Source organism: Python bivittatus, unplaced genomic scaffold (assembly GCF_059951505.1).
Source record: "Python bivittatus isolate LINGU-HERP-01145 unplaced genomic scaffold, Pbiv_v1 ctg000480_np1212, whole genome shotgun sequence".
Classification (NCBI taxonomy): Eukaryota; Metazoa; Chordata; class Lepidosauria; order Squamata; family Pythonidae; genus Python; species Python bivittatus.
Genome location: NW_028277075.1, coordinates 757,448 through 782,777, shown reverse-complemented (window position 1 = coordinate 782,777; position 25,330 = coordinate 757,448). Strand labels below are relative to the sequence as shown.

Here is a 25,330-nt window from a genome sequence, read left to right as displayed (position 1 = left end):
GAACCACTGTTGTTCCAATATTTTAAAAAGGGAGAAAGGTGAAGCCAGGCAACTACAGACCAATCATCTTGACATCAATACCTGGGAAAATTCTAGAAAAGATAATCAAGCAGTGGATTTGCAGCACTCAGAAACTAACAGGGTAATTACCAAAAGCCAGTATGGATTCATAAAACACAGGCTGTGCCAGATAAATCTTACTGCTTTCTTTGACAATGTAAATAGATTAACGGACCAAGGGAGTGCTGTTGATGTAGGGTGCTTAGATTTCAGTAAGGTATTTGACAAAGAAGACCTCCAGCTTGATAAACTGGAACCATGTGGGATGGACTTACACAACCATTGCTAATGCATGGTCCTTAATTGGTCCATGTCCACATGGAGGGAGGTACACTCAGGGTTCTGTCCTGGGCCCAGTACTCTTCAACATCTTCATAAATGATGTACATGAAGGAATAGAAGGGATGCTCACAAAATCTGCAGATGACACAAAACTGGTGGGGGGTTGTTAACATCCCAGAAGACAGGCTCAAAATTCAAAAGATCGTGACAGACTTGAATATTGGGCCCTATCCAACAAAATGTTATTCAGTAGTGAAAATTTTTAGGTTCTGCACTTAGGCAGGAAAAAAAAAACAATGTATGCACAGGTGCAAGGTAGATGGTACCTAGCTTAGCAGTAGTACTTATGAGAAGGATCTGGAAATCCTGGTAGACTGCAGATTAACCATAATCAAGCAGTGTACCGCAGCTGTTTTGGGCTGTATCAATAGATGTTTATTTATTTATGTATTTATTTAATTTATTTATATATCACATTTATATAACTGCCCATCTCACACAAAGTGACTGGGCGGCATACAACAATTAATAAAATAACAAGTAAATAAAAACAGGCATATACAAAGATACAAAGTTATTATTAAAATAAAAGCATTATCACAAATTAAAAAAAAATAGGTTTTAGAATATACAAACCCCACGGAGAGAGCAGAATATCAATTACAATGGAGCTATCTAAGAATGTCTCCAGTTCCCAAAGACCCCCAAGGCCTGATGACACAACCACGTCTTGAGGGACTTCCTAAACGACAGCAGGGAAGGGGTGAGCCTCACTTCAGAAGGGAGAATGTTCCACAAAGAGGGAGCCATGGCAGAGAAGGCTGCCTCCTGGGGCCCACCAAATGCAAGCCCCTGGCCGATGGAATGCATAGCATACCTTCCCTGCTGGATCTAATGGGACGGGCTGATGTGATGTGATGTGTACCTCAGATAACCCAGCCCCTTTAATTAAATTAAGGTTTCATGCCAAGATCACTGGAAGTGACAGTACTTCTCAATGCTGCCTTTATCAGACTACATCTGGAATTCTGTGTCCAGTTCTGGCTGCCACAATACAAAAAGGATGAGGAGAAACTGGAAAGAATGCAGAGAAGTGTGACAAAATGGTAAAGGGCCTGAAAGTTAAATTCTACAAAGAGTAGTTAAAGGAACTTGGCATGTTTAGCTTAAAAAAGAAAAAGCTAAGAGGGCAACAAGCTAACAGTCTTCCAATACATGAAGGGATGTCACAGGTGCGGATTTTTTCTCCATAGCACCCAAGGATAAGAACCACCATTGGGTGGAAGCTTTACAGACAGAGATCCAAACTTGTAATAAGAAAGACGTGACAGCTATTAAGCAGTAGAACAGTCTGTTTGCTAAAGCCATGGGTGTTCCATCAGATTGGATTGGATACCCATTTGTCTGGAACAGTATGAGGATTCCTTCCCTGGGCAGGGTGTTAGGTTAAAAGGCCTCCAAGATCCCTTCCAATCCTGTGATTCTATGATTCCCTGAGTGAAAGCATTTTTTAAATTTGAAAGTAAATCCATGGTAAGCAATTTAAACAATCTTGAATATCAAAAACTTCTTCCAAACCACTCAGCTGCTTATGAACAAATCTTTAGAACTATCTCTTTCAAGCATGATTTAAATTTTAGAAAGGAGCAATGGGTGATTTTGAATGCGAAAAATCTGAATATTTATGCTTAAAAATAAAACCCATAAGCCAAAGGACTTGTAAATTCAGAAGTTCTAAACAAGTACATAACTGCAAATAATTTCCTTCTTAAAACAGATTATCAGTAGTTAGATTTTAAACAAGTCGCAAACATTCAGCTTTAGTTTGTTCAGCTTCATCCAATAAGATATTTTCCTCATTACTCAGATAAACAATATGGACTTAACAGTAGGAAATGATCTAAATATGAGCAGAGCTTCCTACAGGACCATTATGAGGAAGGAGAAATTTGCAAATAATGAAAGGAAAGCATATTTGACCTATCCCCATTACAGCAGAAGAACTGTTAGCTAAGTAGAATGTATTTCCAGTATTTAATTTACGCCATGACTTTTCACCAAACTTACTGAATTCATGGTTTTTTATAGGTAAGTTATTTCAGGCCAGCTTTTACTGTTTGCAGACTGTGCTGTGTAACAGGCCATTTTATATATTTATACATGTGAATAGCTGCCTTGCTTTTAAACCTTTTTCATCAGCTGTTGGTTGAAAATAGGTAACAGCTTTAAAAAAATAAACTATACATTTTCTTCAAGCCTACCCGCCTTGATAAAAACAACATCTGAAGGTAACAGAACACAGAAGAACCAAAATTAGCCATAATTTTAAGCATAAAACAACTTAAAAGTAAAAGCATAAGAGAAAACTCCTCAGAAAAACTTTGGATGCAATCTACAGGAAGGAATTTAATAAATGAGTAAAAACCCCAGCTACCACATTCAATCATTCTGATTTACTATTTTTATCTCTTGATATGTTCCTTAGAAGGGCTTTGGAGGAAAATGAATAGGAGAGCAAGAACTTTGTTTGCTGTCCATTGTGTTAGCTTCCCTTCCTGTTTCATTTAAATCTTCACTGGATATCCACTTCTACATACCATGCTTTATTTTATGTACATTAATGCTCCCTAGCAATCTTGGTATCTTGATTGGCAAGAGCTTGAGTCAATCTATTAAACTAATCTACATTGTCACATAAATCTACCTAACAAGTGTGCGAAGGGCCCCGTTTCCTGGCTACGTTGACACCGATGGATAATAATATCTCTTGGCTGCTTTTTGTATTTAATTTCTTTTTTGTATTGTGTTTTAACTGTTTTAATGGTTTTTATGATTGTTCGCCACCCAGAGTCACTGGTTTGAGATGGTCAGCTATACAAATTGAAATGAATGAATAAACGAACACATACATACACATTGGAGGGCATGTTAGATTCATTTGTTATCAACTAAGACAACAAAGAAATTATATAATGGCTTGTACAATCTCTTATAGAATCATTCAAGGCCACAGTGGTTGATCACAAATCAACTGGTCCAAAATGAAGCCCTTTCCTCTTCCAACAGCTGTAATAGTAAACTTAAAATGCTGAGTATTATTCACAGCACTCTGCATAGGTACATTAACACTGAAATTTTTTATTTTTTTTATTTTCCCTATTTATATGGCCACCAATCTCATACATATGACTCTGGGCAGTTTATGAACAGATAAAACAATATAAAACTTAAACATTTAAAATTTAAAAATGTAGCACGTGCATAAAATAAAAAGGCACTCTTACCACTTGCTTTTCAGCCGCCATCACAGCTGCTGCAGCTGCAACTGTCTGTCTTCCCAGTCCTGTAGTATTAGTGCAATCTGGAGGTGTGCCTTTGGCACCAGAGAAATAATTGGGTAGGGCAGCTTTCGGGGCTGTTCTGGCATGAAACAGTGAATGGTTACAAGGGTAAGAAAAAGAACGTGAGGGATGCTGACTCTGGGTTCTTTGCTTCCATCCGACTTTGAACTGGCTGTGAACTGGAGTTGCTGGTGGGTGGTAAGGAGGAGGAGGAGGGGGGAGTGGTGGATGGAAGGCCACAAAAGAGTCTAGCTCAGTAAACACTGTTTCTGCAGTGGGCGTGCTGTTCACACGACATCGGCCTGACTGTCTCAGGGTCAGAAGTGGGCTTTCATCCCCAAAGTGCTCATCAGGGAAGAACTTGTGAGGATTCTGCAACAGAAAGACAGAACAAAAAGTGCAGGGGGAGATCACACAAACTTCTGCATCTCAACGCTTCTGCTAATACAAATAAACGTTTAGTCGTACTTCTTCCTCCACGTCAACAATATGGAAATGGCAGTTTTGCACTACAATTACTTTGCCTAGGCAAAACAAACACAACATGTCAGCACAATTATATCAATACGTACATCTAATTACAGAGTCTGAGTGGGCAAAATACGGTAACTCTTCCTGTTCCATCTTAAGAACAAAACTATATACATTTTCATCTTGTAGATCACCATAGGGTGGCTCTCTGGAATAAAGAAAGCACTTCACAACACTTCCATTTTTTAAAAAATAACTTTCTTCCTTATTTAAACAGAATAAACAGATTCAAAGCACTGCTTATTTATTACTCCAAAAGCAAGTCAGCAGTAGTAGCAGCTTAGGAAGGTTTAAGAAAAAACACTGGAACAACTGTATAGGCTTTAGTCTAGGGTTCTTAAGATCAACATCTTTTCAGCAGGGGATTTGATTCAAAAGCTTTAGATGGCTGTTATTTTTATTAACCATTCTCATCATTTCGCCTGATGGATAACTCACATTTAGGATAGAGCAGCATAAAGGAGCAGTAGGAATACTTTCTTGTTCATCAGTTAGAAACAAATTCAAAAATGTTATTTTTGTACATCACAATATATAACTGTGTTGCTCCCTTTAAGCTTTCCTCTGTGAATGAATTCACTAACTTCTCCAACACTTTTGCACATGCTAGTTACTTTGGAACTGAATGCACACAGATTCCACCTTCTAAAACAGTTAAAAAAGAATCAAGCCAGCCTAACTGGATGCTGCCTTCACTGCTTCATACCTGCAGCAACTCAGCAGCAGAATCAGAAAGTCCAAATTCCCTCAATACGCGGATCTGAATCTCATAACTGACTGTGGCTCCTTCTCCACAGTTCAGAGCATAAGCTCGCTGAACTTGCTCAGTATGGCGGAGCTCCTGCAGCCGTCTGATCATTTCTTTCACAACAGATAGATGAGGAACTGGGAAAAAACAAACAGAAAACAATCCAAACTGAAATTGCTTCTTCATCTTTGTAATGTGCTTCAACAGTGTCCAAGTCTAGTAAGATATATATTTGCACTAAGAAAGGAAAGGACTTATCCAAAAGCATTCTCTGGGAAAAACCCATGTCAGCAAGATCAGTGCAATGACTCAAGCTACAAAGTTGTACAGAGAGGAGAATAAAAGGGCAGATGAACTCTAGTTTCTTTCATTTTCATCTTATAGTGAACCCACTAAAAACTTCACCATTCAGACCACTTTTCCCCATTTGAATTCTTTCCCATTGGTGGATTTTCTTTGTGCAAAATGGACCACCAAACAATTCCCAACCTCCCAAATATCTCTTATCCCTATCTACTCTTGTGGGTTGGGAGGCACTCTGGAGCACATCTGGGAATCCGATTTAATGCTATGCAACCTAGCTGTTCAGTACAACTAAGAAAACCTAACTCCTTTTATTTCCCTACTAACATTCTCCAATAAGTCTCTTCATTCTGAGTGTACCTTACCTCTTTCCATTAGTTCACCCAATATGCCCCCTATTCCTCTGCTTTTCTCCTTCCATAAGTACTTTGTCTCTTTCAGCAACTGTCGTGGCTAACATGAGCTTCAATTATGAAGTATTTTTGCTGAAACCATAAACATTTGTCTTCTGCCCATGGTGTTCATTTAGACTTTCAGGATGTTTTCAACAGTTTTCCTAGAAGTACACCCTACCTCCAACTCCTTCCAAATACATACAGAAAAAAATATTTTTCCTTAGAGCAGCAATTAAGTGCAAGAGTAAAACCATTTGCTACAATACTGGTAGATGCTGTTAAAGCAGGCAGAAACAATATCACCCTGGATTCTATGATTCACAACCATTCTTTAAATTACTTATTTGCAGTTATTTATTACTACATGGAGGATACTTTACTATCTCAATGTTATATTTTCTCTGGGATGCTAATGGTTAACTCAACCTGCATTTTCTTGGCATACAGTGGGGCAAAAAAGTATTTAGTCAGCCACCAATTGTGCAAGTTCTCCCACTTAAAAAGATGAGAGAGGCCTGTAATTTTCATCATAGGTATACCTCAACTATGAGAGACAAAATGGGGGAAAAAATCCAGAAAATCACATTGTCTGATTTTTAAAGAATTTATTTGCAAATCATGGTGGAAAATAAGTATTTGGTCAATATCAAAAGTTCATCTCAATACTTTGTTATATATCCTTTGTTGGCAATGACAGAGGTCAAACATTTTCTGTAAGTCTTCACAAGGTTTTCACACACTGTTGCTGGTATTTTGGCCCATTCCTCCATGCAGATCTCCTCTAGAGCAGTGATGTTTTGGGGCTGTCGCTGGGCAACACAGACTTTCAACTCCCTCCAAAGGTTTTCCATGGGGTTGAGATCTGGAGACTGGCTAGGCCACTCCAAGACCTTGACATGCTTCTTACGAAGCCACTCCTTCGTTGCCCGGGCGGTGTGTTTGGGATCATTGTCATGCTGAAAGACCCAGCCACGTTTCATCTTCAATTCCCTTGCTGATGGAAGGAGGTGTTCACTCAAAATCTCACGATACGTGGCCCCATTTGTTCTTTCCTTTACACAGATCAGTCGTCCTGGTCCCTTTGCAGAAAAACAGCCCCAAAGCATGATGTTTCCACCCCCATGCTTCACAGTAGGTATGGTGTTCTTTGGATGCAACTCAGCATTCTCTCTCCTCCAAACACAACGAGTTGAGTTTAGACCAAAACATTCTACTTTGGTTTCATCTGACCATATGACATTCTCCCAATCTTCTTCTGGATCATCCAAATGCTCTCTAGCAAACTTCAGACGGGCCCGGACATGTACTGGCTTAAGCAGGGGGACACATCTGGCACTGCAGGATTTGAGTCCCTGGCGGCGTAGTGTGTTACTGATGCTAGCCTTTGTTACTTTGGTCCCAGCTCTCTGCAGGTCATTCACTAGGTCCCCCCGTGTGGTTCTGGGATTTTTGCTCACCATTCTTGTGATCATTTTGACCCCACGGGGTGAGATCTTGCATGGAGCCCCAGATCGAGGGAGATTATCAGTGGTCTTGTATGTCTTCCATTTTCTAATTATTGCTCCCACAGTTGATTTCTTCACACCAAGCTGCTTGCCTATTGCAGATTCAGTCTTCCCAGCCTGGTGCAGGTCTACAATTTTGTTTCTGGTGTCCTTTAACAGCTCTTTGGTCTTGGCCATAGTGAGTTTGGAGTGTGACTGTTTGAGGTTGTGGACAGGTGTCTTTTATACTGATAACAAGGTCAAACAGGTGCCATTACTACAGGTAACGAGTGGAGGACAGAGGAGCCTCTTAAAGTAGTAGTTACAGGTCTGTGAGAGCCAGACATCTTGCTTGTTTGTAGGTGACCAAATACTTATTTTCCACCATGATTTGCAAATAAATTCTTTAAAAATCAGACAATGTGATTTTCTGGATTTTTTCCCCCATTTTGTCTCTCATAGTTGAGGTATACCTATGATGAAAATTACAGGCCTCTCTCATCTTTTTAAGTGGGAGAACTTACACAACTGGTGGCTGACTACATACTTTTTTGCCCCACTGTACATTTGATGAGTTGGATTGCAGACACAACACAAGTAGAGCACCAGTAACTATTCTGAAAACTACACATTAATCCAAGAAAAAGTATTATACAAGTTTTAAGCCAAAATAACTTTTTATAAATGTCACTCTTTTAAAAGTCCTATTTTATTTAGACTTTCTAAATGCGGGATCTTTCTCTGAAAAGTGCTGCTAGAAAATGTCTTTTCAAGCTTTTTTTCAATGCAGTGAAAAACAACACACAACTGGCAGAGGCAAGGAATATTTATACCTATGGAATTATAAATCAGAAAGGTAAAACATCTATATACACATTTGTAAAATTTATTTCAACTTCTATTTCATGTCATCTGCAGAGTAGGGAACAACAGAATCCAAAAGCAGTGAATTACTCAGGAAATACACACACTCACACAAACACATACATACATATCAGACAAAAAATTCCATACTTCCAAGCAGTTTCTCAATATATTTAGGTTAATATTTGGACAAATTTCTAAGTACAAGAAGCTCTGCATTTTGAAGCATCTCTTTTATGCCATTAGGTTCTGATTCCAAATGTATCAGTACTGTACTGAAGAGGGCAATTTCCAGCCTTCAAAAGTCCCACATTACGAAAATCAAAGGCACAGGTATAAAAGTTAAATATGACCATTACTAAGTACTTTGCTGGTCACTGAGTGTAAATAAAATTTTCTATTACTAAGTAACGAACAGGAAAAAAAAACTGAAAAGGAGGCCAGTAATAGCATCATTTGTTTTTGTTGTTTAAACACATTCTAAGGTAATTTTTGACAGGGTTTTTTTTTTGCAGCTCCCAAAGCTCTCTCTTATTTAACCTGCAGACAATTCTCTCCTTTGATTGCATTACTGAAATTTGACATCATAATTTTTTGTCAGTTTGAAGCAGGATATGAATGAAAACTGAAGTGTAAGATGAACAGGCTTAACGTAGTTCTTTTAAAGGATAATTACAATCCAACTACCCAAAAAAGAAAAAGAAAATCTTAAAATATTCCAGCTTCACTCACCTTCATCAATCAGTGATGCCCACTGTGGCCTTTTCTCCTCAAGAGCTTTCAAAAACACTCAACCACCACAAATTTATTTGTCCTTACAACTGTTGTCCAGGCTATACAGCTTGGCTCAGTGTCTACACTGATTCTGGTCACTGATCAAGGCTGATCATCACCAGCTGATAAACATAAAATCCTGTACCAAATGGTGAGCTATCCAGTAACTGGAAGGGTTGACCATTTGTGTTCAACAACAATTTTCTTGACCATAACCCCAAGATAATTGTAGTTACTATACAGCTCAGCTTTTATTATGCCGCTCACAACTCCCAAGGATTTTTCTGTATGAGGAGGAATACAGGTAATAAAAAGCCATTTTCTAGCCCTGCCTGGCCAACCCATTTTCTTCTCTCTTGGCACTGATGGATTGCTGAGAGGGGCAAAGCAAGGCACAGGACCAACACCTGTGCTCCCAATACCACACGGCAGCTGACAAAGAGGCTAATTCATGAGTGCTAGCACCAGACTTGTTCCTGAATTTCACTTTTGGAAGTTCATTTAAGCCTAGTTCCTGGGTTAGCTTTAATGAAGGTCATCATTTGGAGGATTACTTTATAAAAGTCTTCCTTTTATATTTAAATTTTAAATGAAGAATGCCCATATACATTTCTGGTATCGCAGGAACCTTTGAACAATATCCACTATTTACATATGTTCTGATACACATGCTATACTCCAAAGCTGAAGCAACCAGGAGAGTATGCCTTAATTTTTTTTTAGATCAACAATCTCTGTGGTACTTCATAGTATAAATATTCTATGTCAAGCATCAGAATCCACTTGGCATTCTTTTTTTATTATGTAGAAATGTATGTATTTGTAAAGCAAAAGTCTTACATTTGCCATAATAAATCTTTATAAATTAATTAAAAATACCAGATTAGTATGAACATATATATTGTGCAAGCACACATCCCAAGCTGGATGAACCAGTATGTTTTACTTCTGTCTCAACTTACAGAAAAAGGGAGAGATGTTTTTCTATTAATATGTTCACAGTGCCCCAGCTTGCACAGGGCAAGATTCCCATGTTCAATTTTTTTTCTTTGCAATGAAGAGGTCTAGAAATGCCCTATTAAAAAACTATCAGGGTATTATGACCCTATGTAAAGTACCAGACACTTGTCTTCCTGCTTTTCTTTTTTTCATTCAACTCTAATCATGTAAGCTCTGACATATTTATGTTGAACAATTTCACAACCAATAACTATGTATTTATGAATTAGCTTTAAACATACCTGGAATTTCATTGGCTACAACTGAAGGAGGACTGGACTGATTACTGGTCATTTGCTGATGATTTATCATATGACAGCACTGTGGAACTGCATTATTTACCATGTAGAGGGTATCTGGTACATTGGACATTCTAACCATCCGTAAACGGACGAGGTCAGTCTGTTCCACCATCATCTCATCCAGAACTGACTGAAACAATAAAGGTAAAAGAAATGTTTACTGAATATTTGCTCTAATGTATTGATATAAAAAGCTAATAAATACCAGATATATCCTTCTTTTCCAAAAAAAAAAAAGACCACATAATACCAGATAAGAATAGCTAACAGAATGTTTACTTTTTCAGGAAATACAGTTTCTTTTCCTTTACATATCATTTTATACATTCTTTCTATTAAATATGGGCAGCTTCTACTCTTATGACTCACTGATCCTTTTTTTCCCCTCATAAACCATTCAGATGACTTTCAATAGCGTCACTAATATTCAAAGAAGCTACTTTGCTGATGTGGGTCTTCATTCATCAATCTTACAAAAACATACCATCTGCAATATTGCTTAAGCATGAAGACTGCTGAAAACCAAAAATTTCCTCAGTGAAACATTCAAAGATCTCACTGTACGAGGAACAGGGGTACAAAAAGTCTTTAGACAAAATTTGGCATTATAGTACAAACTGTCTTGTTTAAAGTACAATACCACAGAAACAGAAAACGGGATCAAATTTCACATTGTATGACATTCTGGGAAACTGAACTGAACCAAAGATCTGGATTTTCTCTCCTTCCACCTCTGGTGGGCAGAAAGAGGAGGGTAGAGGCTTTCTTCCTGAAAGCAGTCTGCAGAGAAAGACATCTTCCACAGAGAGGGAGAAAGTGTACAATTGTTCTCAGCTTTCTTCTGTGCATTCTCTTTCTGTTGCAAATGAAAGAACACAATCCCTTCCCTCCAGGTACAGAAGGATGCTGACAGTAATTGCTCAGTTCTGTATAGGAAGAAGATGCCTTCCTCTGTCCAGACGAGTCAGAAGGTCTCTGTAAATGTTTATATGGGTATGGGGTGAATGGGAAGGGGGAATGCTCAGGAGAAACTCAAGAGATGAGGGGAAATTAAATCAATCTTCCAAATGTGTTCAGCAGGCAGAGTAATTGGCATGGAAGAAAAGATCTGAATTCTTGTTCTATTGGGGATTCCAGCACTGAAGAGATGGAAGCACGTCTGTCCTCTAATTTACCAGATACGCATATACTGTAAAGAGTCATTAGTGAATCCAGGATGAGAACTTGGAAAAAAGGGAAGACTTAGGATTCAGGGATATTGATGTCTGCCTGCAGAGGTCCGTTATAGGTTTCAAAGTCATCTTAACCTGGGCACTTTTGCACTTCAAACTCATAATATTTTTTAAACATCATTCTGGATATAGAACACCCTTGGTCAGATGAGTTACATGGCAGGCTGGGTAACTGCAAGCTAATTATGAGTTGGATGGCAGCATAAATACATAGTTTTCTTAGTACCTTAGCCTCCTCCACATATGGTGAAAACAGCCTTGGCCTCACATAAATTCCAGCATTTTTTTGTCGCAGCCACACATTCGATTTTCCACCTTCTGCTGTTGGCAGCATGTCTGAAGGAGGTGTACTAATGAGACCTCTCTTCATCTTAAAAAAAAAAAAAATTCCACCACATCAGGCATGTAACAATTATTTTTAAATATAAAGCAGCAAATCACATACAACTTGAAGATAGCCATAAGTCAAGAATAACTGAACTATACCCCTACCAAATTTTTAAAAACTGACTGAAGAATCATAGCAAGTACCCACAAAAGCCTCCCAAACCACAATAAATTTTATATGATGATCTAAAGCAGGAATGGGAGCCAATGGATCTGTTGGATATCAACAAATAGACATGTCCCTGAACCTGACTGGACTCTTCCCGGTCCATATTTTCTCTCTGCACTTTTCTCATGGACAGCAGCATAAAAAGCAGGGACTTTTGCTTCACCAAACTGAAGCAAAACTTGCTTGCTTCACCAAACTGAAGCAGAATTTAAAGGAAACTTAAAAAATATACTTACAGAATCTGTCAATACTTCACTGTTCATAGGCAAGATGTGCTCAGTGCGGACAAACGGTAAGAGAGGAGAAAGGATTTCTTTTAATTCCTCAATATCAAGATCTCGCCGTTTTACACCACGCTTGTTCACACTATGAGCTGTGCCACTCAGCAGATTGGGTTCTGTGAGGAACAAATTAAATAGGCTGTTTTATTTATGTGTTCTTACTAAAAAAGAACCTTTTTTTTTTTTGGCTAAAGCCAGCTTATTTATTCTGATTTTTTTTTGTTATTTCTTATTTATGAATATTACTTATATGACATCAGATCTTAGAGCAACTTACAGTAAAAATTAATCCAAATAAAAGAACTTAAGCTATAAAAACTAAAAAAGGTAGCACTTTTTAAAAAGCAAAAATATATGTTCCCTAAAATATAGATGCTAGAAGCTAAAGTCAAAGTAACAACAGAGTCAAGATGTTTCTGTTTTTTTGCCTTTCGATTTTTGGGACAGTGTTGTTTTCCTTTTGTTTTAAAACCTATATTAAGCTTATTTTAGTGCTGACTGTATAGTTTTTGTCTATTTTCTGATTTCTGTATGGTTGGAAGGGGCTCTGCTGACCAGAAAAGAGAGTTTGGCAGGCCCATGCTAAGCCCTGATTTATATTTTCATTAGGATTTTAATATCATAGCATCCTAGAACTACCCTTTCATCACTGCAATATATACTACACCAGTCAAATATTTGTACTACATGTAAACATTTAGTGGCCTGGCAAACTGGACTATCAGCTATGTCTTGGGGTTTTTACTTCAATATTCTAATTCAAAGAATGTGAAGCATGGTATACACATTTATTAGCTAGTTAAGTTTTGTTGGTGCAAAACACACATACAACATAAACAAATGAATATATAAGGAATGTCAGAGTTGTAGTGGATAACTGCAATATCCACCTAATGTGTACAAAGGCCTACCTAGGTTCCAGAATGGGAACTACTTTCGTTGTAGACAAAAATGGAATAAATCTCAGCATGTTAGCTTCATAAGCACTGTATTTCACAGTAAAAAGTATGTTTCAGTTAGGATTTTAAAATTAAATATAATAGTTTCCACATTAACAATGAAACATAATATCCATTAAACCCCTACCTCGATCTGCAATTCTTTTTATCAACTGATGTTCGCCCCATTTCACAAGGTATTTCAAGACATCTTGCTCACTTGCCTATTGAAGAGGCATTTAAGACAAAGCATGAAAACACACAGTCTTAGACCAATCCACAGCATCATCAAATTAACTCTTAGGCTAACAATAATGCTTAATCTAATGAAGTTTAGATTAATAATAAATTACAGCTAATCAAGCTCCTTAATGCCAAAGATTTATAACACAATATTCTACTGTTGCTCATAGCATTTCAGTAAAAATCCTAAAGTTTTTATTACCATCACTGCTAATTCTACAAAGGAACTTTCTTACAGCATTTTACTTTTTGTTACTGGCGGGTGAAGGTGGGGACCGACAACTTTCAGTCTCCTTCAAATTGATATGCCTTTAGGGGGCCTTTTGAGGCCTGTTTGTTGTGTGAAAGTGTCTAATAATGTGTATCTGGACATTGTTTGCCCCTGGTGCAATGGTTTTTATGGATGTGTTACAACTTTTTGTATTTTGTTCCATACAATGCTGATATTTTTAATTCTTTATAAGCACTCAAAGTGGCTTAATGAGAGAGCAGCACTGAAATATAAAGATGAATACAGAGAGAAAACTATAGTAGGTATAACACTCCCCCTGCTTGGAAAGGAATCCTGCTTCTTGCATTGCAGAACTGAAAAGTGAAGAGAGCTGGGCAGTTGCTGGGAGTAGGGCAGCATATAAATGTAATAAATTATTATTATTAATATGAAATCAATGGGGTACCAGATATCCTTTTGGCCACGGTGTCCAAAGGGGAAGTAAAAACATCAAAAATGGCAGTTGCAACCATGTGACTGAACTCCCACTTTTTGTATGTTTGTACTAAGGGCAGAGGCTTTGATTGCATAGTCACAAGTGTCATCTCGACTTTCTGACACACATACCCTGCAGATACTATTGCCTGCGTCCCATCTCTGCAAAATGGATTCATGGATGTCTAAACAAGAAATTCTCTCATTTCTCCTGCTATATTCCAGGCAGGCATGAGATAAAATGTTGGTCCTCCTCTAAGCATATTATGCTTCAGAGATATTTAAATGGAGCAAGATAAATATACTCCACTTCCTTTTCTAAGTCTTCTTGATGTGCCAAAAGAAGCCAGAGGAGAGAGTAACTGGAGCTAACCATAGGCCCTTAGCTGATATTTAATAACATGTATAGGAATATGAGTGACATTCTGATTTTTTAAAAAAAGAACTTTGATTTAACTATTCTGATGCTTCAGTGACTGAAAAATAAGACAACTGTATGAACCAAAAATTTTCAATCTTCATGTTATGTATCCAGAGCAAAAAAGCATACAAGGATGTATTTTTAAAAGTAATATTTAACTGAGGCTTTTTTGAATTAGGTAACAACTACCAATTGAGTTTTTTTTCATTTACTGAACTAGAAACAGAGTTCAGTAGAGTGGGGTGGGATGAAAAACTAGTTGAAATTAAGAATATTTAGTACATCTCCAATAAGAAAAGTATATTTGGATGAGGAGCCTGGATTTCCCATTTTCTTCTCCCAAATATATGTTGTTAGTGTGAGAACTACTATATAATTTCTATAAACCTCTGAAGAGGCAAGACAAAAATTAAGCCTAGAAGAGTTTCACTTAAAATAATTTGCAACTGCTTCTAGGCTATTATTAGGCTTTCAAGCAATAGTTTATACTGCCAGTTTGGGCTGGGTTATGTGCCAGGAAAGGAGAATACTTTCCTTAATCACTACCTCTGCAAGCAACTTGTGTGTATAAATGCCAGAATAAAGGGAGAGGAAGAACCCTTCTGCACACAATTATTCAAGCAAGGTTTTGCATCTTTTCTTTTTCTTCAGTGGTCAAAGTTTTAGGATCTGCATGCTTCTGTTCTATACCACTGGTAAGAAAGCCTGGTTCAGCATTTAAGTAAAAATAATTGAATAGAGAGAGACAGTTACCTGTAAGTAGTCTGACTGGATAGCAGTTTGCAGGTGGTCTTTGCACAGTTCATAAAAGACATCTGAAGTCATGATTTGAGAAAACTCCTCACAGAGGAAATGCAGGGCTTGACGGTGTACCCACTTGGAGCCATAAGGCTGGGAGCTCCACTTGAGAATGGCAATTAAGGTTTCCAGCGAGATGCTCTCAGCGATAATATCCTCACAGCCTACAAAAAGAACAAATACTGTTTAATGAGGTTTACCTGTTCAAGAACAAACTGCCATTCTTCAGCAGAAGTTTTGTGATTGCCAAATTTAATATACAAAACTACAATTGTCCTTTTAAGAAAGATTCTAAAAAAAATTGGCCTATCAATATGTTATTTACACAGCTGCAACAGGCATAATGTCTCAGAAGTAACTACAGGTAGTTCTCATTTAGTAGCCACAATTGGGACCAGCAACTTGGTTGTTAAGTGAAGTGGTTGTTAAGTGAAACTGTGACTGTGCTTATGATCTTCTTCAGCTTTTCTTTGCTTTACAGACCTGCAAAGGTCATAAATGTGAGGACTGGTTGCAAAGTTACATTTTCATCATCGTCATAACTGCAAACAGTAGTTGTATGAGGCAGTCACTAAACAAGGATTACTTGAAGTCAGATTAATCTTCTAGAAACAGCAATCTGGAATCTTGGTCAGAATTCTTTTCCCCCCAATTACTATCAAGAGATCATTTCACTGAGGATGTCAAAACTGAATCCAGATTCCACACATACTGAGTAGTGTCAGGTTCAGCCCAAAGAACTCCCCGAGAGAGCACTCATACAGTTCTGTTGCGTTTATTAGCTTCCATCTCAAGAAAGAATCTCTCCAGACTGAACCTAACTTCCCAAGCCAGCAAGCCAAAACACTGTGAATTCCTTAGGGTGGTGCCAGTCTCATCTTCTTAAACTTCCCATGCTCCTGTTGAGGGCTAAGGGAATGCTTATCTCCTCGAGCGCAGCCTTCATCCAACCATTCCTTCACAATAGATACAATCATCATGGCTCCTACAGGGCCAATTTAAAATATCCATCTCCATCCACATGTACACACATATATACCCACACTTTTCCAGGATTCCAAATAAGCAAAATCTTCTATGTTCAGTTTGTTTTTCATGAAACTACATTAACCAGTAAACATAATCCAGTTATCTTTGCTAAATGTTTGTGCTTAGTAGTTCATTATGCAGAATGAATACTAAAAGTACCTTTTAATGCCCACTTAATGCTTCAGTAGATCTAGTATTTATTACAGCAGAATGTGTCCAGTAAAAACAATAAAACATGGTTATTGTCAGAAAGTTAACATTTTCTTAGCAATTTAATTGCTAAAGTTAAACATTTTCTTAGCAATTTAAGTTAACATTTTCTTAGCAAAGAAAGTTAACATTTTCTTAGCAATTGAAATTTAACATTTTCTTAGCAATTTAATTCAGCAATCCAAACTCTCCATTCCCCACATCCTGCCTGTCTAGAAATTTAGGATTTGGCAGACATAATCCTCCACTGATGTGCCTCTATTGCGAGGAGAAGCATCTGCTGCACTCATTCAGAGCTTTGCAAGTAGAAGCCTCCAACATGTATGTTCCCACCATTAGCTGCAAGATTGGTCCATTTCTCCAAAAAGAACCTAATTTAGGATCCTCAGCTATGCCAATCTGGAGTAAGTCGCCAATTATACACTCTCCCCTTTCAATGCTTCCAAAAGGGGAAAAATTAAGCTACAGAGATCTACCTGGCTAGGGAGACTTTTGGGGAAGAAATGGCGAACTGAAGACAGCTCCACTAAAAGCGGAGCCAATGACTATGGTGGAATGAAGAGCCGGCAAGTAGACTGGCTCTTAGCAATTTCTCTCTGGATAAGGAGTGGACTCGAGATCACCCACAAGTGCTCCATATAGTTGCTCCTCATGAGGAGACCGCAGGACAGCAGACTCTGGCAGGTTTAGAGCTATAGGAGACAAGGAAATAGCCATCTTGATCAAACCAAGGTTGGCACCTTCAAAAGGACACTGGGTTCACATACTTTCTTTTCTAATCACTTTTGGAAATTGCTTGTTAACTGCTTTTCAGCTATTAGGAACCTTTGAATCCACATGTTTTACAGCATCAGGTGAGTTTCCTTCAATCCTTAGCGAAAGAAGTTTTAAATACAAGTTTAAGGACTTAATTTTTTTCTTCTTCTGGAATAAACAGTAAAAGGGTGATTAGAACTTTGATTTTGGAAAGCTGCAAACAGACTAAGGGTTCAGATGGATTTGAAATAAGATTTTGGAATTAATTATAAGAATCCTTCTTGTGGGAAAATGCCTTTCTTTTGAATTCTCTTTAAAAAAAATGACAGGATGGAACTTTGAAGGTTGGATACTAGAGGGAACCAGAAAGAATTAAAGATTACAATTAAAGGAGAAGAACACTTAAATTTGACTTACTAATACAGAATGAAGCAGAGTATTTTAACACTGGAAATTTTGAAGGATATTTTTGAACAATGGACCCAGAAGTTAATTTTAAGAGTGCCTGCCTCTATAGATAGACTATGTTTAAAAGATGTTATGAAAGAGGAACAAGTTTTACCTAACAAGATTGAGACTGTTCTGAAAGTGGATTTAAAAATGACAGACTACAAGAAGGATATGGAAAAAGATGCTAGTGTCCTGGGAGTTGAAAATGTGTCAGGGAACAACTGTACCATTTTGCATTTTGGAAAATCAAGTGTTTTGTAACTGGTCTTTCTCATTGTATTTTATTCATGGGCCAGCCTCACCTGGCAACCATTTTCTTTGAATGCCCACATCATACTCTCAAAATGTCAAAAGTCACAAGTTTAAAAAAAAGTTGGGGATCCTAAATTTGTAAAAATTCAGACAATTTCATCTACCTTACTACTTCCTTTTACTGGACAATGCTCTATAACTATATTCATCTCTGAAGAAGCAACAAAGAAAGTATCGGAACATAAAACCCCTGAAATATTCAAATTTGTTCCAGAGATTGCCTATCATAGCTACAGAAGGCTGGTGATACACAGTCCACAACTTCAATTTGTCTGCTGGAAGAAATATTCTAAGACCACTTCTGAGTAAGTACAGTATAAGTTTAACAAGCCCCAGGCACTTTGGTAAATAAGGCACATAAATTTACATCAAAGATATTATGCTGCATTTAATCTTCATTATGATTCTCTCTCTCCTTAATTCAACTGAAATTGTATAAAAATTATTGTTAAAAGTCTGCAGGCAAATAACTTTTTCAATTCAAATAGTACACGCTTAACAATGGTAATTGAGACCAGAATTTCCGTTGCTAAGCAATGCAGTCATAAAACGTGATGCCACATGACCACATCACTTAGTGACAGTAATCCCGGCAGTCCTCACTGCCATCATTAAGCAAAAATCACAGGTCATTAAGCGAGGACCTCATGTGACTGTGACTTGCAACTTCCTGCTGGCTTCCCATAAGCAAAGCCAATGGGGAAGCTGGCTGGAAGTTGCAAGTCCTGGGCGGCTCACAAGCAGGCCGAAGGGCAGGTGAGTACTATGGAGTGAGGTGGGGGAAGGTATGCTGCAGCGAGTGCATGTGGGCTGGGGAGGGAATGCTGTGGCGTGTGCATGCTACAGAGTTCGAGATCTGTAGGGGGCTGCTTGGGAGAAAAAGCAGCGGGAGCAACTTGCAACTTTCCCTGCTGGCTTCCCCATTGACTTTGCTTGTGGGAAGCCAGCAGGGAAGGTTGCATATAGTGATCATGTCACCATGGGACACTATAACCATCGTAAGCATGAGTTGGTTGCCAAGCACCCAGATCGCAATCACATGACCACAGGGGTGCTGCAACAGCTGGAACTTCAAGGACCAGTCATAAGCACCACTTGTTCATTGCTGTCACAACTTCAAATGGTTGCTGAATGAGTGGTTGTTAACTGAGGACTACCTGTAGCTGAGAAGTTTGTGGGGGCATGAGGACTTGCCTCAATAATACAATATGAAGCAAGAAGTTGCTGAAATAGGAGCTAGGCAAGAAAACCCTACACGTGTTGTAAATATGCTTCAAAGCAGTTACCGTCCATATTAACTTGATATCTTCTAGACTATACTATAGAAGAGAATATCTGTAGCTCAGGGTTGAACTGTGGAGTTCTTGCTGCTCTCTGAACTTGTTTGCTTGCAGATGTTTCATTACCTAACTAGGTAACATCATGAATGTGAGTTAGTATGGAGTTTGTTGCCTGTTCATATGCAGTAGCTTGCCCTGTCAGTTTTGGTGGGGGTGTAGTTTCCTCCTTAGTGATTCCTTGATTAGAGTATTGTTTTTTGCCTGATTGTTTGGTGCTGATCCCTGCTTATCTGAATGTGGGTTGCTGATGGGGATGTGTTCTAGTCTTTGCTTTTTTCCTGATTTTTTTATTGTCTCTTTTGAATGGTGTGTAAATGTGGTTTATCTCTATGTGTCTATTAATGTCTGATTTGTCTGAATGCCAAGCTTCCAGGAATTCCCTAGCATTTTTGGATTTGGCTTGGTCTAAGATGCTAATAGTTTCCCAGGTGAAACTGTGGTTGAGTCTGTCCATGTGTTGTGAGATTAAGGAGTTTTCATCATGTCTTCTGACTGCTAGTTGGTATTCATGGATGCACTCTGCTAGCCTTCTGCCTGTCTGTCCTACATAGTGGTTGTTGCAGTCCTTACACTGTATGTTGTAGATGACTCCTGTTTTTTCTTCTTGGGCTACTGGGTCTTTTGGTTTGCTTAAGATGTTTTGGAGGGCTCTAGTTGGTTTGTGTGCTACGGTGATTCTGTGTGGTTGTAATAGTCTGTTGGTTGTTTCTGAGATGTTTTTGATGTATGGCAGTGTTATCCTTTTCATAGCTTGTACTGGTTGTGCTGTAGTGGGTTGAGTGGTCAGGTACTTTTTGATAAAGTTGCATAGGTATCCATTTTGTTGTAAGATATTGTATAGGTGGCCTGTTTCCTCCTCCTGACATTTGGGGTTGCTGCAGTGTATTTGTGCTTATCTGAATAATGTTCTTACACAGCTCTTCTTGTAGGAGGTAGGATTGTTACTTTGGTAGTGGAGCACATGGTTAGTGTGGGTTGCTTTCTGACAGACTTGGGTTTCTAGTTTGCTGTTGTTTTCTCTGATAAAAATACCCAGGAAGGGTAGTGTGTTGTTTTCTTCTTCCCTTGTTAATTTTATTCCTTTGAAGATGTTGATTGTTTCATGTGTCTTCTCTAGTTTTTCCTTTTTTATTATGACAGATGTGTCACCTACATACTGGATCCATACTTTTGGTTGTAAGTGGGATGTGTGTGTGTGCTATAGCTTCTAGACACTACATCATGGTCTCTGCTATGAATCCTAAGAGTGGTGATTCCCATGGGTGTTCCTTTGATTTGTTGGGATACTTGTCCATTGAAATGAAAGTAGGTAGTGAGGCAAAGGTTGATGAGTTACATGAGCCTGGATATTTCAATCTTAGTGTATTTGGGTAGGTCAGGTGTACTGTGTAGTACTGCTGCAATGGATTCTTTCACTACTTCTGGATTTATGAACATGAAGACTGCTGTGACACTGAATGAAATCATAATTTCATCTTCTATTCTTAGGTCTTTGATTTTCTGGAGCCACTATAGTGGAGAATTGATAGAATATTTGCTCCCCTCTATGAGATATCCAAGCTTTTTTGAGAGTTCTTTGGCTATGTTATAAGTTGGGGTCATGGTAACAATACAATTGGACAAAGTGCTATGTTGGGCTTGTGTATTTTTGGCTATCCAAAGGGGCAGTTTGCAAGTTTACATTTATCTTTTGCAGGGGTGGGAAATCTTTCAACAGCCAGAGGCCACACTTAACATCTTTGGACAGGGCTAGGGCAGTTGTTGGTAATGCCCTGCAATATTCTTTTTCCTTCCAGATTGCAGGACATGGACTAATAAAATCAAATTACAGAAATGAAGATCTTGATTGAATGTTTTTTTAAAAAAAACCTTCTCAACATCAGGAAGAATTGAACAATGGAACCAATTATCCAGAGAGGCAGTAGGTTCTCTTTCACTGGATGTGTTGAAAAGGAGACTAGACGGCCATCTGTGTGAGATGCTTTAATCTCAGTTCTTGTACTGGTGGAGGCAGGGTATTGACCTGGAAGTCCAAATGACTCTTTCCAACTCTATGATTCTAGGATGCTAGGACAGAGCTCTAGGTAGAAGACTATCAAGCCAAAATGAAACAGGAGGAAGAGGTACCATTCAGAATGTGTGTTAAAAGTGGGCAGAGAAGGCAGCAGTAGAGTTTGCAAACAGGGAAAAATCTGCCAATGTTCATTAGTATTTGTTTGAAACCCTGCATTCCTGGAATACAAACAGGCTGTTTCAGGAAAAAATCAGGTCACTGCTTTCAAATTGCTTGCCGCTGGAGTTCAATTCCTTTGAAATGTCAGTTATAGCTTAATGGTGTAACAGGCCAAATCCTCGTCTCTAGTGCACAAATATATTTATTGTACACATGCTTACTGCTGTACCTCAAAAGGTAACACAAATAAGTCAGAAACAACAGCTTGAGCCTAAGTGAACAAAGAAAAAGGAAACTAATAGCTTTTCAATGCTTGTATTGTCCATTAGTTCAATATTCAAGCGCAACTAGTCTTCAACTATGCAACTGCTTGGAAAGCACCACTTTAATTCAGACATATCTGCTTTTATGTCTCTATAATGTATAGTTTTGATTGAGGATGGTATATGAAGAAAGAATAGTGGATATGGCCAAAACAAAAAGTAGATGCATCATTTGTCTCTTGTCTTATCCTGCCAAAGCCTACTAAGTTTTAATTATTTACTATAAACTGGTAGTAGTTGAAAAAGGGCATACACAAAATCCTTTGGGGCCACTTTTGACCTTGGAAGGTAGATTGTTTGGGCGCTAAATGATAATTGAATCCAAATATAATTGTCTACAAATAAAATTCTTAACAACTTAAAAGAAACACATATACTGTATAGTGGGAAAATATGATCAGTATCTGCCTTTTGCATATATAGCTCAAATGAAGATTAATTTAAGCAACAATGAAATACACATCAGTTGTGCACATTTTTAAAGGTTTAAAATACCAAAAAGAATTTGAGTACTTGTAATGATATGAATCTACTATTTTAGTCTGATTACTGATTTCTACTGGGGAAAAAAAATAGGGTTTTAATTAAATCATACACACTGTATTCCGCTCCTCTGGAATACAAGTTGCCGCCTGAGACAAGGATGGCCTCCACCCTTGTGGTCTTCCAGAGGACAGTAAAAACATGGCTTTTCTGGAAAGGATTAATTATAAACAGTGGTGTCATCTCCAATCAAGTTAACATTACTTTTAACATTAATTTAAATCAAGACTGAATTAGATTACTCTTTTAATTATTATAATGACTTGTTGCATTTTATATGTAGACAAATCCCATAAATAAATGATTTACTTCTATGTAATTGAAAGGTCAGAGTTTGATCATTTGTCAAATATTAATATTTATAGTCTACCCAGATGGGCAATTAATTTTCATCTCATGAAAACAGGCTATGGAAATTTGGCCAGTAAGTATCAGACTTTTGTTTTTGTTTTTTTTAATTACATACTATCAAGATTAAGTAAAGCAGAAAGAAGCAACAGGGAAAAGAGTAAGAGAAGACTGCTTGTGTGCAGATACCTATTCTCCCATATTTGACTTCACAAGCTGCCAGTTATTAGTTTTAAGAAATATCCTGCATAGGAAGATGGGCAATTGGTGGCCCATCACATTTGCTAATGCCATCTCCTATCAATTTCTAGCAAGCATGGCCAATTTAGAGGGGTTGAGGAGTTGCCACTTGAAGAGCATCTTGAATTGCAAAATAGAAATAGTTTAAAGGGACTCCTTCTATGGGTAAAATAGGAAAATTTGTAATACAACGTGACAAGATAATTCAAAACCTGATTTTAAGAACGAAATAATACTGAAATAAATGCTTGGGCTATAAGTTAAAATAACTTAATGTGTTAAAAATATTCTTATCTGCATCTGCTAATACAAGTGGGAAGTATAAACAAAACTTTATTAAGTTGCGGTGAGGAGTCAGGAAACTGGCACTTAAAGCTATAATTTATAAACCATTGCTGCCATTCTGGAACAAAATGATCCCATGACATACAATATTTTCAGGATTTCTGCCAAAGAAGGATCTAGCAATTGTGACAATCATCACTAATTATTTTGACCCACTGTCTATGCTATATGATAAGGCTGATTCATGTACGTAACTTCTTGCTCTGCCGTATTACTTTGCACAAGCATGACTATACAACACATACAGGGCTCTCCAATAAGTACAAACAAAGCCATATTCAAAAAAGGGTCACAACACTTCATAATGCAAATACATTACATTACAGATCAAGCTACAGTCATAACGGGCTGGGTACCCAGGTATCTACAGGGCCACGTTCTCCAACCAGAATTAGCCTGGCCTATTAGGTCATCAGGGAGAATATGCCACTAGTTCTACTTTTGGGAGGCAACAGGAGTTGAGGCTAGGAGGGTCTGCTTCTTGGTAGCAGCACCAGTTCTCTGGAACAGTCTCTCCCCATGGAGGTCAGGTCAGCCCCTCCCTGACTGAATGCAAAAAAGATGCTGAAAACAGAACTGCTCTGAAGAATGTTCTAACCAAATGGGATTGTCTCTGCTTTTACTTTTAAAGTGTTTAATCACTGAGTTCTTACTTTACTGTTATTTAGTTGTTATGCTTACCATGAATGTTTGCAATTGTTTTTCTTTATATAATGTAAACTATTATGAATCATTTGATTGTGGCATGATACCAAGATAATAAAAACTAAATTATGTGTGCTATGTACAAGCACAAAACACTTAAATGTATTTCTCAAGTGAATATTTAAGGACGCAATCCTAAATATACTTGCATCTGGAACTGATTGAAATTAAGAGGGCTTACTCTGTCTAAACATCCTTAATATTAAACAGTTTAGATCAATTTATTGTCCAACTTCTTGCATTACTCAGTCTCAATGTCTGCAGAAAAACTTCAGTGAAAATGGAAGAAGGGCTGAGTTACTCTGCGTCCTCTGTTCATTCACATAAATGAACTTGCACATGTAAATACAAACAAGGAAATGTCTCTGACTCAGAGATTCTTAGTAGAATCAAACAGATTCTTGAGCCATGATACCAAGTAATGACAAAGGAAAAACAAAATGCACAAGTAGACATAAGCTGAAAACTATCATCTCATAGAAAGCAAAATTGTAAATGTTTTGCTTTTAAAGACAAGCAGACTTCATTGTGAAATTAAAACTAGTATTTCTACACTGCAAGCAACAGGCATACCATATAGACACAAAACAATTACATAGAAACATATTATTAATGAAATTTAATATTATGATAGGTTTTGATTACAAAGTCATATGACATAGGCTGGCATGCATTTGGTTTGCCACATTATGGTCTTGTGTATATAATACAATCTAATAATTTTCCCATGCGGTCAATCCTGACTGGTCAGATAGAGTCAGTCCAGAAATATTGGGACATCGACACAATTCTAACATCTTTGGCTCTATACACCACCACAATGGATTTGGAATGAAACAAACACAATGTGCTTTAACTGCAGACTGTCAGCTTTAATTTGAGGGTATGTACATCCAACTCAGGTGAACGGTGTAGGAAGTACAACAGTTTGCATATGTGCCTCCCACTTGTTAAGGGACCAAAAGTAATGGGACAGAATAATAATCATAAATCAAGCTTTCCCTTTGTAATACTTGGTTGCAAATCCGTTGCAGTCAATCACAGCCTGAAGCCTGGAACGCATAGACATCACCAGACGCTGGGTTTCATCCCTGGTGATGCTCTGCCAGGCCTCTACTGCAACTGTCTTCAGTTCCTGCTTGTTCTTGGGGCATTTCCCCTTCAGTTTTGTCTTCAGCAAGTGAAATGCATGCTCAATGGGATTCAGGTCAGGTGATTGACTTGGCCATTGCATAACATTCCACTTCTGCCCCTTCAAAAACTCTTTGGTTGCTTTTGCAGTATGCTTTGGGTCATTG

The 25,330-nt window shown here is 37.9% G+C and overlaps 1 protein-coding gene across 2 annotated transcripts in view; it reads right to left on the bottom strand.

The window, feature by feature from the left end:
* The window catches only part of BTBD7 (BTB domain containing 7), a 76,785-nt gene that overhangs the window by 8,002 nt on the left and 43,453 nt on the right, over nucleotides 1–25,330 (bottom strand). For both annotated transcript variants that reach the window (XM_088145213.1, XM_088145214.1), the window contains exons 4-10: nucleotides 15,214–15,422; nucleotides 13,239–13,314; nucleotides 12,108–12,268; nucleotides 11,542–11,685; nucleotides 10,024–10,213; nucleotides 4,921–5,099; nucleotides 3,627–4,055 (exon numbers count right to left, since the gene is read on the bottom strand). In XM_088145213.1, coding sequence (XP_088001339.1) covers nucleotides 3,627–4,055; nucleotides 4,921–5,099; nucleotides 10,024–10,213; nucleotides 11,542–11,685; nucleotides 12,108–12,268; nucleotides 13,239–13,314; nucleotides 15,214–15,422 — 1,388 coding nt within the window. The remainder of the gene's footprint in view (nucleotides 1–3,626; nucleotides 4,056–4,920; nucleotides 5,100–10,023; nucleotides 10,214–11,541; nucleotides 11,686–12,107; nucleotides 12,269–13,238; nucleotides 13,315–15,213; nucleotides 15,423–25,330) is intronic.